This window comes from Capricornis sumatraensis, chromosome 9 (genome assembly GCF_032405125.1).
Source record: "Capricornis sumatraensis isolate serow.1 chromosome 9, serow.2, whole genome shotgun sequence".
Lineage (NCBI taxonomy): Eukaryota > Metazoa > Chordata > Mammalia > Artiodactyla > Bovidae > Capricornis > Capricornis sumatraensis.
In genome coordinates this window covers 4137135-4152400 of record NC_091077.1, presented here as the reverse complement: position 1 = coordinate 4152400, position 15266 = coordinate 4137135, and the positions used below count along the sequence as shown (strand labels likewise).

The following is a 15266-nucleotide window of genomic DNA, read 5'->3' as shown; positions in this document are numbered from 1 at the left end:
CAAATGAGCATAAAGAATATTTTTAAAAAATTAATATAATGACCAGGACTACTCAAAAGGAATAGATATACTTCCTAGTTGAAAAAACGTAATATTCCAATGTTAACATTCTCATCTTTTTCATATTTTGAATTTTAGTATTTCCAGACACTTCTCATAATTTCTACTCAGTCCAAACTCCTGTCTTCTCTCACAGATTTATAGCCTTCTAGTGTTAGTTGCTGTACTTCTTCCTTTGAACTTTTAGTTTATTCTCAGCACAGCAGTCAGTGATCACTAAAAAAATGGACATAAGAGTTTATCTCTGCAGCGCCCAGAGCATTCTCTTTCAGAGTCAAATCCAGTGGCATAATGACCAATAAGAGCCTATAAATTTCATCCTCTTGCCTCTGATCTCCTACTTCTCTGTCTCCTTATTTCTGTTGCAGCAACTGTAATCTTATTGTCTCCTCAATAGGCCAGGTATGTTCCTACCATAGGGCATCTGCCTGTTGGTCTCTCAGAAAGCTTTCCACCAGGTACTTAGCTTGGCTCAGTTCTCATCTTCTGCAGGTCCTTCTTCAAATGTTTGACTTTGTTGGTCAAACATGTCTTAACCACTTTGTGTAAAATTGTAAAATCGCTCTTATCAAGGGTCCTGGTCCCCTTTCTTGTTCTTATTAGCTGCGTCAGTATCTAAATACATACCATGTATTTATTTTATTTACATAGAGTTGATTTACAATGTTTTGTTAGTTTCTGGTATACAGCAAAGTGATTCAGTTATGCAGCTATACATATTCTTTTTCAGGTTATTTTCCCTTATAATTTATTACAAGATATTGAATATAGTTCCCTGTACTATACAGTAGGACCTTGTTGTTTATTTTATGTAGTTTGTATTTGAAAATCCCTAAATTCTAATTTATCCTTCCTCTACCCCTTTTCCGCTTGGTAACCATAAATTTGTTTTCTGTGTCTGTGAATCTGTTTCTGTTTTGTAAATAAATTCATTTGCATCACTTTTTTAGATGCCACATAGAAGTGATACCATCTGATACTTGTCTTTCTCCACCTGATTTATTTCACTTAGTATGATAATCTCTAGGCCTATGTATTTTGCTGCAAATGGTATTATTTCATTCTTTTTTTTTTAATGGCTGAGTTATTTTTGCTATTATTTTTCTTCTTTCTCTCCCTTTGACAATTTAAGCTGCATGAATTCAGAGGTTGTGCCAGTTTTATTTACTGGTTTATTTCTAGCATCTACAACAAAACCAGGTGCCAGACAGGTGTTAAATATACTTTGTTAAATGAATGAATAATGCAATCATACAACAGTGAAAATGAATAAACTTTTCATATATGAAGATAGGTGAACCTAATAAGTTTAGCATGTAAGTCACATTCAGCTTGTAAGTCACAGAAAAACATATAGCAGATTCTATTTACATAAAGATGAAACACCTTGCAAAAGAAAGCACATTGTTTTAGGGGCACCTGCTTGAGATGTACTAATCAGGCTAAGCCAGGAAATGCTTAACACAGTTTAGAAAAATGGAGAACATCGTGGACAGGTCTTCCGAGATTCTGGTCAAGTTCTTTTTTGAAGCAGAATGTTGAGTATATAGGTGTTAGTTTTATTGTGCTTAAACATACCTGTTCATACATTATCCTCCGTGTACACATTAAAATAATTAAAAACAATCAAAACTAGCTGGTAGGAGCTAGGTAGCACTGACCTTAAAAGCGTCAAAATTTAGGGTTTTTATTCAAATGATTTTGCCTGTCTAACAAAACAAGTCACACAGCTGATTTAGGCAGGAAGCATTTTGGAGGAGATCACCCGCCTTATTTGTTAACGTGAACAGTCCCTCGCATTGCAACCCCAGCAGACACCTAGGCCCAACAGCTCCCCAGAAGAGGGAACATTCCCATCTACGAAGTGCCGGCGCCAGCGGCGCCCCTGGGAAGTGTAGTAGGCGCGAGCCCATAGGCATGCCGGGAGTCGTAGTTCTCCGGGGTTTGCGGGGCTGCAAGGAAGGCTCGCGGCTTTCTCGGGGCTCGTGGCGCGGGTGATCCCGGCTCTGCTAGGGCGGCCTGCCAGGGACTGAGAACCCCTCGGTTGCATCTTCCGGTGGCACTCAGAGCCAGCACGTGTGTGGGTCTGGGCTGGGAGGTGTGCCGGCCGGGCGGGGCTGCGCGCAGGCCCCAGGGAGATACCGAGGCCGAGGGGGTCTGGAGGCGGTCTGCACGGCCCAGGCCGCGATGCTTCAGGAGGAGTCGCTGCCCTGCCCCCACTCCCACCCCTCTCCAGGGAGAGTCGCGGGGAGGGAGCGCCCCGTCAGGTGAGTTGGGGTGGTCCGGGACTGCTGTTGGTGGGAGTCTTTTGTGGCTGGCTATTCAGAGATTTCTGATGAAACAGACAGTAACAACAATAGCAATGCCTATGGAGACCTTATCTGTACCATGTACTAGTCTGGCGCCTTGGCTGAATGAATTCATTTCAGCCTCAGATAACAGGTAGACCCTGTTTTACAGATGAAGAAAACGAGTCAGAGGTGGACAGCTAATTCACCACATTAACTGGGGCCTTGGGCTCCACCATGGTCCTTTTGGCCTCTACTGTATACTTAGCGGTTTTGTTTCTTGGGGAAGGTCACTAGACTCCCTCGTTCTCAGTCTCCCTCACAGCTGTAATTTGAGGTAGCAGTACTTTTTAGAGTGGTTGTGCGGATTAAATAATACATGCAGGATACAAGATGGGGAGAAGATGTGCCTCATAGAGTAACTGCGGTGCTTGTAGAGCAGCTTTCCTCCTCTGGCTGACAGTACACGCATACTCGGTTTGCTGAGCCTTCATGCCAGGTGCTGTACCTGCAGAGCCTCCTGCAAACTTAGGTGGCCAGTGCAGGCAGCCTGGGCCACCACTGTTCTCTGACAGTGGTCTGCCTACTTCTCTTACCTGGCTTTCCCAGTTGGGGTTTGTGTATGAAGAACAAAGGATTTGGGGAGCTGTGGATGCTAAAAGAGGTGGCAGTTGTGGAATTTGTGTTTAGGAGTGGCATCCAAAATGGTGTGCATTATGTGTGACAGTTCCCTGGAAAGAACACAGCAGTCCAGGAAGGAGCCACTCAGGAGCACGTGTTGGTCATTCTGTTGCAGGAAGGGGGACCCCTTCCAGGGCCCGAAACTGGGCTCTTGTCTAACACTTGGAAATGAATTGTCCGAGGAGACACATGTGCTGACAAAGCAAGAGATTTTATTGGGAAAGGGCACCCGGGTGGAGAGCAGTAGGGTAAGGGAACCCAGGAGAACAGCTCTGCCGCATGGCTCGCAGTCTTGGGTTTTATGGTGATGGGATTAGTTTCCGGGTTGTCCTTAGCCAATCGTTCTGACTCAGAGTCTTTGCTGGTGGTGCACGCCTTGTTCAGCCAAGATGGATGCTAGAGAGAAGGATTCTGGGAGGTGGTCAGACAGGTGATGTCTCCTTTTGACCTTTCCCGAACTCTTCTGGTTGGTGGAAGCTTATTAGTTCCCTGTTCCTTACCAGGACGTCCTGTCGTAAAACAACTCATGCAGATAGTTACTATGGTGCCTGGCCAGGGTGGGTGGTTTCAATCAGTGTGGTTCCCCTAACAACTCCATAGAAAAAGAGTTCACACGTGTGGGCAAACATGTTTATTGTGGTTTCTTCAGGAAGGAAATGGTGAAGCAAGGCAAACAGGCTTAGGATTGGCTAGATATGTTTGAAAGTGGCAATCTGGGACACTCACATTTGCTGTGACCATTTGAATGTATAGTTTAAAACTATCTTCAGGACCCCAGAAGTCTGTGATGAGTTACAATTTGCTTAGATACAGCTAATAGAGCCCAGTGGATGTTAAAAAGCATCTATATATGGAAATTAGAAGTATGGTTAATACAAGGTGGAGGTGGAGGTTGGCAAATTGTCTTAGAACTTAATTGGCTTAGTAGGCACACTTTTAAACGTGGTTTGAGTCATTTATATGGCATGGCTTTGTTCAGACCTAATGGACATTAGGGGTAGTTGTAACTTCCTTTTCCCAAGCCATGCTTTGACACCAGAGTTCTTCATGACACCTTATTTCTTTACAGACCGACCTTGTCAAGCACTCAGCTCTCCCTTGACAGGAAAACTAAGAAGAAAAGAATGGCCTTGGATTTGCTGCCTGCTCAGGTGACAGTAAGTAAATTTTGTCTTTTTCATGAATTTCCCACTGTGTTCAGAGATGGTGGACGTATTTCCATTCTTTGTCCAGCTGCTTTGCTTTCCAATGAAAACTATGGCGAATCTAGAGTCTGATAGGTTTTTCCCATGATCCTGGACTTATCAAGGGGTTGCTGAGGAATGTGCGTCCTCTGTCCCTAGACAGAGGTCATTCTTAATTCACCCCCAAACTCACCTCATGAGCAAAGATTGAGTTGGCTCTGAACATAGGCTTCCAGATAGGATAGGTGCTTGGTGAAGAGTGTGGGGTATAGGCAGTCTTTATCTTCACAGGTGATAGAGTGTCACTGGAGCAAAGCCATGGAAGGGCCAAGAGACACGCTCAATAGCTATTTGTTGAGCACTGACAATGTACAGGGTACTGTGCGTGGCACTGGGGATACAGAGGGGATATAGAAAGGAGAGGTGTTATTTCTGTCCTCAGGGAGTTTGGTACTGATCTTAGGAAATGACCGAATGCCCAAGAAAATTCAGGGAAGAGATTGGACAAGTGGAGTTATTTCGCACTGATACTGAAGGTTAGGACTGATACTGAAGGTTAGGTGGGCATCACAGAAGGAACTGAGCTTGACCTGGGCTCTCAGGCTGGCATTGGGGAGGACAGAGGACTCCCTCTTTCTTGGCACTCTCTCTGCCTTGTGCAACTGTGATGCTAAGCCATCTCATATCCCTCTCATCCATTGGGTGCCTCTATCTCCTTCTCTTTTGTTTTTTCCCAACTATTTCAGATCCCCCTCCAGCTCTTGTTTCTTGGTCCTTTTGAGATCTCTTTGCATTGTTTAACTCTCATTTTTCTTAGGATCTTTATTGAATCTCTCTCCTCAGACCTGAACTTTTTCCTAAAGATCCAGTCTGTCATTCCCAAACTCTTATGAAATATTTCTACATGCAAGTTCTGTTATTCTCCCAACACCAACTTTCTTCCCTTGTTTGTCACTGGCTGCTTTTCCAAAAAGTAGTGGTAGCCCACAGTTTGAAAATGTGGACTCTGGAAGTTGATTTTATGAGTTCACATGCGGACTAGGAATGTGGTGAAATAAAATTATTTTCTTCCTCTGTGCTCTATTTCCTCATTTGTAAGTGTGGTTAGTAATATACATGCCTCGTTTAAACTTGCTAATAGAGGACTGCTAATATCTGCATTTTACAGATGGGGAAACTGGGGCACACAGAAGCAATTAACTTAATCACAGTTTTGTTGTTGTTCAGTTGCTCCATCGTGTCCAACTCTTTGCGACCCCATGGACTGCAGCACGCCAGGTGTCCCTGTCCTTCACCATCTCCCGGAGCTTGCTCAAACTCATGTCCATAGAGTCAGTGATGCCATCCAACCATCTCATCCTCTGTCATCCCCGTCTCCTTCTGCCTTCAGTCTTTCCCAGCATCAGGGTCTTTGCTAGTGAGTCGGCTCTTGACATTAGGTAGCCAAAGTACTGGAGCTTCAGCTTCAGCCTCAGTACTTCCAATGAATACTCAGGATTGATTTCCTTTGGGATTGACTGGTTTGATCTCCTTTTAGTCCAAGGGACTTTTAAGAGTCTTCCAAAACAGTACAGTTCCAAAGCATCAATTCTTTGGTGCTCAGCTTTCTTTATGGTCCAACTCACATCCATACATGACTCCTGGAAAAAGCATAGCTTTGACTAGATGGACCTTTGTTGGCAAAGTAATGTTTCTGCTTTTTAATATACTGTCTAGCTTTGTCATAGCTTTTCTTCCAAGAAGCAAGTGTCTTTTAATTTCATGGCTTCAGTCACCATCTGTAGTGATCTTGGAGCCCAAGAAAATAAAGTGTGTCACTGTTTCCATTGTTTCCCCATCTATTTGCCATGAAGTGATGAGACTGAATGCCATGATCTTCGTTTTTTGAATGTTGAGTTTTAAGCCAACTGTTTCACTCTCCTCTGTCACTTTCATCAAGAGGCTCTTTAGTTCCTGTTCACTTTCTGCTACAAGGGTGGTGTCATCTGCATATCTAAGGTTATTGATATTTCTCCCTACAATCTTGATTCCAGCTTGTGCTTCATCCAGCCTGGCATTTCACATGATGTATTCAGTTCAGTTCAGTTGCTCAGTCGTGTCCGACTCTTTGCGACCCCATGAATGGCAGCATGCCAGGCCTCCCTGTCCATCACCAACTCCCAGAGTTCACTCAGACTCGCGTCCATCGAGTCAGTGATGCCATCCAGCCATCTCATCCTCTGTCGTCCCCTTCTCCTCCTGCCCCCAATCCCTCCCAGCATCAGAGTCTTTTCCAGTGAGTCAAGTCTTCGCATGAGGTGGCCAAAGTACTGGAGTTTCAGCTTTAGCATCATTCCCTCCAAAGAAATCCCAGGGCTGATCTCCTTCAGAATGGATTGGTTGGATCTCCTTGCAGTCCACGGGACTCTCAAGAGTCTTCTCCAACACCACAGTTCAAAGGCATCAATTCTTCAGCACTCAGCCTTCTTCACAGTCCAACTCTCACATCCATACATGACCACAGGAAAAGCCAATGCCTTGACTAGACAGACCTTAGTCGGCAAAGTAATGTCTCTGCTTTTGAATATACTATCTAGGTTGGTCATAACTTTTCTTCCAAGGAGTAAGCGTCTTTTAATTTCATGGCTGCAATCACCATCTGCAGTGATTTTGGAGCCCCCAAAAATAAAATCTGACACTGTTTCCACTGTTTCCCCATCTATTTTCCATGAAGTCATGGGACCAGATGCCATGATCTTCGCTTTTCTGAATGTTGAGCTTTAAGCCAACTTTTTCACTCTCCTCTTTCAGTTTCATCAAGAGGCTTTTTAGTTCCTCTTCACTTTCTGCCATAAGGGTGGTGTCATCTGCATATCTGAGGTTATTGATATTTCTCCCGGCAATCTTGATTCCAGCTTGTGTTTCTTCCAGTCCAGCATTTCTCATGATGTACTCTGCATGGAAGTTAAATAAGCAGGGTGACAATATACAGCCTTGAGGTACTTCTTTTCCTATTTGGAACCAGTCTGTTGTTCCATGTCCAGTTCTAACTGTTGCTTCCTGACCTGGATACAGATTTCTCAAGAGGCAGGTCAGGTGGTCTGGTATTCCCATCTCTTTCAGAATTGTCCACAGTTTCTTGTGATCCACACAGTCAAAGGCTTTAGGATAGTCAATAAAGCAGAAATAGATGTTTTTCTGGAACTCTCTTGCTTTTTCCGTGATCCAGCAGATGTTGGCAATTTGACCTCTGGTTCCTCTGCCTTTTCTAAAACCAGCTTGAACATGAGGAAGTTCATGGTTCACGTATTGCTGAAGCCTGGCTTGGAGAATTTTGAGCATTACTTTACTAGCATGTGAGATGAGTGCAATTGTGGGTAGTTTGAGCATTCTTTGGCATTGCCTTTCTTTGGGATTGGAATGAAAACTGACCTTTTCCAGTCCTGTGGCCACTGTTGAGTTTTCCAAATTTGCTGGCATATTGAGTGCAGCACTTTCCCAGCATCATCTTTCAGGATTTGAAATAGCTCAACCTGGGATTCCATCACCTCCACTAGCTTTGTTCATAGTGATGCTTTCTAAGGCCCACTTGACTTCACATTCCAAGATGTCTGGTTCCAGATGAGTGATCACACTATTGTGATTATCCAGGTCATGGAGATCCTTTTTGTACAGTTCTTCTGTGTTTTCTTGCCATCTCTTCTTAATATCTTCTGCTTCTGTTAGGTCCAGACCATTTCTGTCCTTTATCGATCCCATCTTTGCATGAAATGTTCCCTTGGTATCTCTAATTATCTTGAAGAGATCTCTAGTCTTTCCCATTCTGTTCTTTTCCTCTCTTTCTTTGCCTTGATCACTGAAGAAGGCTTTCTTATCTCTTCTTGCTATTCTCTGGAACTCTGCATTCAGATGCTTGTATCTTTCCTTTTCTCCTTTGCTTTTTGCCTCTCTTCTTTTCACAGCTATTTGTAAGGCCTCCCAGACAGCCATTTTGCTGTTTTGCATTTCTTTTCCATGGGGATGGTCTTGATCCCTGTCTCCTGTACAATGTCACGAACCTCATTCCATAGTTCATCAGGCACTCTAGATCTAGGCCCTTAAATCTATTTCTCACTTCCACTGTATAATCATAAGGGATTTGATTTAGGTCATACCTGAATGGTCCAGTGGTTTTCCCTGTTTTCTTCAATTTAAGTCTGAATTTGGTAATAAGGAGTTCATGATCTGAGCCACAGTCAGCTCCTGGTCTTGTTTTTGTTGACTGTATAGAGCTTCTCCATCTTTTGCTGAAAGAATATAATCAATCTGATTTCGGTGTTGACCATCTGGTGATGTCCATGTGTAGAGTCTTCTCTTGTGTTGTTGGAAGAGGGTGTTTGCTATGACCAGTGCATTACTTTGGCAAAACTCTATTAGTCTTTACCCTGCTTCATTCCGTATTCCAAGGCCAAATTTGCCGGTTACTCCAGGTGTTTCTTGACTTCCTACTTTTGCATTCCAGTCCCCTCTAATGAAAAGGACACCTTTTTTTGAGTGTTAGTTCTAAAAGGTCTTGGCCTAGTAGTTTTCCCTACTTTTGGTTCTCTGGTGGCTCAGATGGTAAAGAATCTGCCTGTAGTGCGGGAGACCTGGGGTTGATCCCCGGATTGGGAATATTCCCTGGAGAGGGGAATTGCACCCCCCTCCTCCGCCCAGTATTCTTGCCTGGAGAATTCCATGGACAGAGGACCCAGGTGGCTACAGTCTATGGGGTCCCAAAGAGTTGGACACAACTGAGAGACCAACACTTTCATTTTCAGTTTTCCTACTTTCTTCAATGTAAGGCTGAATTTTGAAATAGAGTGCTCATCACCTGAGCCACAGTCAGCTCTAGGTCTTGTTTTTGTTGACTGTATAGAGGTTCTCCATCTTCTGCTGCAAAGAGTATAATCAGTCTGATTTTGGTGTTGACCTTTTGGTGATGTCCATGTGTAGAGTCATCTCTTATGGTTTGAAAAGGTGTTTGCTATGGCCAGTGTATTCTCTTGAAAAAACTCTTTTAGCCTTTGTCTGCTTCATTTTGTATTCCAAGGCCAAACTTGCCTGCTACTCCAGGTATCTCTTGACTTTCTACTTTTGCATTCCTGTCCCCTGTGATGAAAAAGACATTTTTTTTTTTTTTTTCAGGATTTGTTCTAGAAGGTCTTGTAGGTCTTCATAGGACTGATCAACTTGAGCTTCTTCAGCATTAGTGGATGGGGCATCAATTTTGATTACTGTGATGTTGAATGGTTTGCTTGGAAACAAATTGAGATCATTCTGTCATTTTTGAGATTGTACCCAAGTACAATCACCATCACTGCAGATGGTGATTGCAGCCATGAAGTTAAAAGACAGTTACTCCTTGGAAGAAAAGTTATGAACAATCTAGACAGCATATTAAAAAGCAGAGACAGTACTTTGTCAACAAAGGTCCATCTAGTCAAGGCTATGTTTTTTCAGTAGTCATGTATGGATGTGAGAGTTGGACTATAAAGAAAGCTGAGCACCGAAGAATTGATGCTTTTGAACTGTGGTGTTGGAGAAGACTCTTGAGAGTCCCTTGGATTGCAAGGAGATCCAACCAGTCCCTCCTAAAGGAAATCAGTCCTGGGTGTTCATTGGAAGGACTGATGTTGAAGCTGAAACTCCAACACTTTGGCCAGCTGATGCAAAGAGCTGACTCATTGGAAAAGACCCTGATGCTGGGAAAGATTGAGGGCAGGAGGAGAAGGGGACGACAGAGCATGAGATGGTTGGATGGCATCACCGACTCAATGGACATGGGTTTGTGTGGACTCCAGGAGTTGGTGATGGACAGGGAGGCCTGAAGTGCTGTGGTTCATGGGGTTGCAAAGAGTTAGACACAGCTGAGTGACTGAACTGAACTGAACCCAAGTACTGCATTTTGGATTTTTTGTTGACTATAAGAGCTACTCCATTTCTTCTAAGGGTTTCTTGCCCACAGTAGTAAATATAATGGTCATTTGAATTAACTTTGCCCATTCTCATCCATTTTAGTTCACTGATTTCTAAATTGTCAGTGTTCACTCTTGCCATCTCCTACTTGACCACATCCAATTTACCCTGATTCATGGACCTAACAGTCCAGGTTCCTAAGTGATATTGTTTATTATAGCATCAGACTTTACTTTCACCACCAAACACATTCACAACTGTACATCATTTTCACTTTGACCCAATTGCTTCATTCTTTCTGGTGCTAATAGTAATTGCCCTCTGCTCTTCCCCAGTGGCATATTGGACACCTTCCAGCCTGGGGAATTCATCTCCCAGTATCGTCTCTTTTTCCCTTTTCACTCTGTTCATGGGGTTCTCACAGCAAGGAGATTGTAGTGGTTTGCCATTTTCTCCTTCAGTGGACCACATTGTGTCAGAACTCTTCACTATGACCCATCCGTCTTGGGTAGCCCTGCAGGGCATAGCTCATAGTTTCACTGAGTTATGTAAGCCCCTTCACCATAACAAGGCTGTGATCCATGAAAGAAGGTATTCCATTTATCGAGTAATTTTAAATGATCAAATTTAAATGTTGTATTTTGAACAGGGAAGGTGATATATGATATGTCAGTAAGAATTTAAAAGGCATGTAACAGTAATCATTTTTTATTATTCACAGTTGCTCTGGATTGAAAATGCAGGCTGATAGTAGAAACAATTTATCTCTCCTATACAAAGCCTGGGGTCTTAGCTGAAAGGCCCAAAGGTTAGAGGGTAGAATCATATAAAGTATCTTTCACTCACATGTATCATAGTTGATGCCAGCTTGTGGCTGAGACCTTAGTTAGAGTTGTTGGATCAAACAGCCACCTGTAGTCTCGGTGTGTCTTGTGCGTATAGTATGGTGGCCAGATTCCAAGCGTGAGATCATGTGAGCCAGGTGGGAAGCACCTTCTTGCCTCAGAAGTCACGTAACATTACCTCCACTGATTTCTAGTTGTCATGGCCCCCAGAACCCCCTGTGCAGATTCAAAGAAAGGAAATGTAGACCTCACTTCTTGGTGGGAGAAGTGTCAGCGTCATATTATAGAGCATGTTATATGGGAGGTGTACTGGTGTGGTCATCTTGGGATAGTAGTCTGCCACAGCTGTCAGAATTAAAAGTGTATGTGTACTTTGAGCCAGTAGTTCAATCTCTACCAGTTTATCTTTTTCTAAATAATATTTTTATCTGTGTATTTTTGGCTCTGCTGGGTCTTCATTGCTGCGCAGCTTTTCTCTAGTTGCAGAGGGCAGGGGCTTCTGGTTGTGGTGCATGGGTTTTTCATTGCAGTGGTTTCTTGCAGAGCACTGGCTCTAGGGCATGTGGGCTTCCGTAATCGCAGCTTCCAGGTTCTGGAGGACAGGCTCAATAGTCGTGGCATACAAGCTTAGTTGCTCTGTGGCGTGTGGGATCTTCCTGGATCAGGGATTGAACCCAGGTCTCCTGCACTGGTGGGGAGTTCTTTACCACTGAGCCACTAGGGAAGCCCCTCTACCACTTTGTGTTATAAAATACAGATGTACACATACCCAGAGAAATCTGTGTGAGAATGGTCATTGCACATTGTATGTGATAGCAAGAAACAGAAACCATCTAAATACTCATCAATAAAGGAAATGATAAATAAGTTTTGGTATCTGTTCAATGGCATATATCATGAAGTTGTTAAAAAGAATAAGATTTGTATATGTAGAGGTGGCAAGTCTGTACAATACAAGTTAAGCATGATTCAGAATTTTTCCATTAAAAACAAGAATACATATGTGTATTTGCACAAAGCATTTCTGGAAAGAAAGACGAGAAACTTTATACCATTATAAAGCTACTGATGGAGCTACTGAACACATCACCCTGTGTTCTTTTGTGCTCTTCATATTCTTTAGCATGTGTCTGTTTTCCTTTTGTTTAATGAAATGGCCGAAAGAGCACATGACTGTTCAATTGGATATGAATTTTGTAATATATTCTTAAAACATGAATAAAACCTGTCTATAATAGGATTTAGTGTGATATATATTTGTTCATTTTATTTTCAGTTTTTTTCTGATGTTTTTATGTTTAATTTGTGCACTTTAAAAAAAGTTCATGACATTTAAAAGGAAAAAGAATGTCATTTGGGTGGGAGTGTTCTAAGGCCCAGGGAGATGAGATGGAAGTGCAGACAGAACATGGGGTTGCTGTGAGTATTCTACGTATAGCAGCAAGATGCCTGCTCAGGCTGCCATAACAAAATGCCACAGACTGAAAACCACAGAAACGTATTTTCTCATACTCCTAGAGGCTAGAAGTCTAAGATCAAGATGTTGGCAGGTTTGGTTTCTTCTGAGGCCTGTCTCCTTGGCTTGCAGAAGGCAAGGCGCAAGTCTCACTGTGTTCTTAGATGGTCTTCACTCTGTGCGTGTACATGTCTGGTTGCTAATCTCTTCTTAAGGACACCCGGCATGTTGGATTAGGGCCCAATCTACAGGTCATATTTTAATTTAATTACATCTTCAAAGACCTTATCTCCAGAGTCTGAGAGTTCTAGAGGTTAGGACTTAAACATATAAACTGGGTGGTGGTGGTTTAGTCGCTAAGTCGTGTCTGACTCTTGCAACCCCATGGACTGTAACCTGCCAGGCTCCTCTGTCCATGGGATTCTCCAGGCAAGAATACGGGAGTGGGTTGCCATTTCCTTTTCCAGGGGATATTCCCCACCCAGGAATTGGACCCAGGTCTCCTGCATTGCAGGCAGATTCTTTACCAATTGAGCTATAAGGGAAGACTATAGTTTCACTTGAACTGGATAGTTCAGTTCAGTTCAGTTGCTCAGTCATGTCTGACTCTTTGCGACCCCATGAACCGCAGCTTGCCAGGTTTCCCTGTCCATCACCAAGTCCCGGAGCTTACTCAAATTCATGCCCATCAGGTTGGTGATACCGTCCAACCATCTCATCCTATGCCATCCCCTTCTCCTGCCTTCAATCTTTTCCAGCTTCAGGGTCTTTTCCAGTGAGTCAGCTCTTCGCATCAGGTGGCCAAAATATTGGAGTTTCAGCTTCAGCATCAGTCCTTCCAGTGAACACCCAGGACCGATCTCCTTTAGGATGGACTGGTTGGATCTCCTTGCAATCCAAGGGACTCTCAAGAGTCTTCTCCAACACCACAGTTCAAAAGCATTGATTCTTCTGTGTTCAGATTTCTTTATAGTCCAACTCTCAAATCCATGCATGACCACTGGAAAAACCATAGCCTTGACTAGATAGACCTTTGTTGGCAAAATAATTTCTCTGCTTTTGAATATGCTGTCTAGGTTGGTCATAACTTTCCTTCCAAGGAGTAAGTGTCTTTTAATTTCATGGCTGCAGTCACCATCTGCAGTGATTTTGGAGCCCAGAAAAATAAAGTCAGCCACTGTTTCCACTGTTTCCCCATCTATTTGCCATGAAGTGATGGGACCGGATGCCATGATCTTAGTTTTCTGAATGTCGAGCTTTAAGCCAACTTTTCCACTCTCCTCTTTCACTTTCATCAAGAGGCCCTTTAGTTCCTCTTCACTTTCTGCCATAAGGGTGGTATCATCTGAATATCTGAGGTTATTGATATTTCTCCGGCAATCTTGATTGCAGCTTGTGCTTCCTCCAGCCCAGCGTTTCTCATGATGTACTCTGCATATAAGTTAAATAAGCAGGGTGACAATATACAGCCTTGACGTACTCCTTTTCCTATTTGGAACCAGTCTGTTGTTCCATGTCCAGTTCTAACTGTTGCTTCCTGACCTGCATACAGATTTCTCAAGAGGCAGGTCAGGTGGTCTGGTATTCCCATCTCTTTCAGAATTGTCCACAGTTTATTGTAATCCACACAGTCAAAGGCTTTGGCATAGTCAGTAAAGCAGAAATAGATGTTTTTCTGGAACTCTTGCTTTTTTGATGATCCAGCAGATGTTGGCAATTTGATCTCTGGTTCCTCTGCCTTTTCTAAAACCAGCTTGAACATCTGGAAGTTCACAGTTCACGTATTGCTGAAGCCTAGCTTGGAGAATTTTGAGCATTACTTTACTAGCATGTGAGATAGCAGAGAAGGGGATGACAGAGGATGAGATGGCTGGATGACATCACTGACTCAATGGACGTGAGTCTGAGTGAACTCCGGGAGTTGGTGATGGACAGGGAGGCCTGGCATGCTGTGATTCATGGGGTCGCAAAGAGTCAGACACGACTGAATGACTCAGACACGACTGAGTGACTGAACTGAACTGAACTGAGATAGCAGAATAAATAAAAAGGAAACCACAGTTAGGCACATCACTGATCAGTGTTGTGCAATAGCGATATAATATGTACCATGAATGCAAGCCACATATGTAACTTAAAACTTTTGAGGTAGCAGATCAAGATGGCAAAGGAATAGGATGTGGAGCTCACCTTCTCACCATATATACATCAAAAATGCATCTACATTTGGAAAGACTCTCACAGAACATCTACTGAATGCAGGCAGAAGACCTCAGACCTACAAAAGAGCAAGAGTATCTCCACGTAACTGGGTAGGACAAAAGAAAAAAAAGAAAAAGAAATCAGGACAGGACGTGTCCCACTGGGAGGGAGGAAAAGTTGTGAAGGAGGAAAAGTTTCTACACACAGAGAAATCCCCTTACGGTGGGCAGATTGGCCAGGACACAGGGGGAATCTTTGAAGCCTCTGAAGAAAGCACAGTAACAGGTTTGCAGAGGGTAAACCAAAGAGAGAACTATACAGACAGTTGTTGTTGACTGGCACTCCCCAGCTTTACAAGCTCATCCATTGGAGTGGTCGGGGCTGGATGCCGATACTTGGGCTTTGGGAGTCAGACCCAGAGGAGAGCATTAAGGTTGACTGTATGAAGATAGTCAGAAGGTCTAGGGTGTGGTTTGCCTAAACCAAGGGAGTCCAGGAAGAAGCCTGGACCTGCCAGAGATACAAGACGCCATTGTTGGGAGTAATGCAAGGAGAAGGGCAGGCCCTCCAAAGGAGCATCTTTCTCTGTGCACTCTTAGGCAGCAGGGCACCACCTTCACAAGCTACAGGGGCA

The 15266-nt window shown here is 43.4% G+C and overlaps 1 protein-coding gene across 1 annotated transcript in view; it reads left to right on the top strand.

Moving 5' to 3' along the window:
- Positions 1 to 2247: 2247 nt before the first annotated feature.
- ZNF354C (zinc finger protein 354C) overlaps positions 2248 to 15266 on the top strand; it is a 40519-nt gene continuing 27500 nt past the window's right edge. Inside the window, exons 1-2 of the mRNA XM_068980009.1 lie at positions 2248 to 2327; positions 4099 to 4186. Of these exons, the coding sequence (XP_068836110.1) occupies positions 2248 to 2327; positions 4099 to 4186 (168 nt within the window). The remainder of the gene's footprint in view (positions 2328 to 4098; positions 4187 to 15266) is intronic.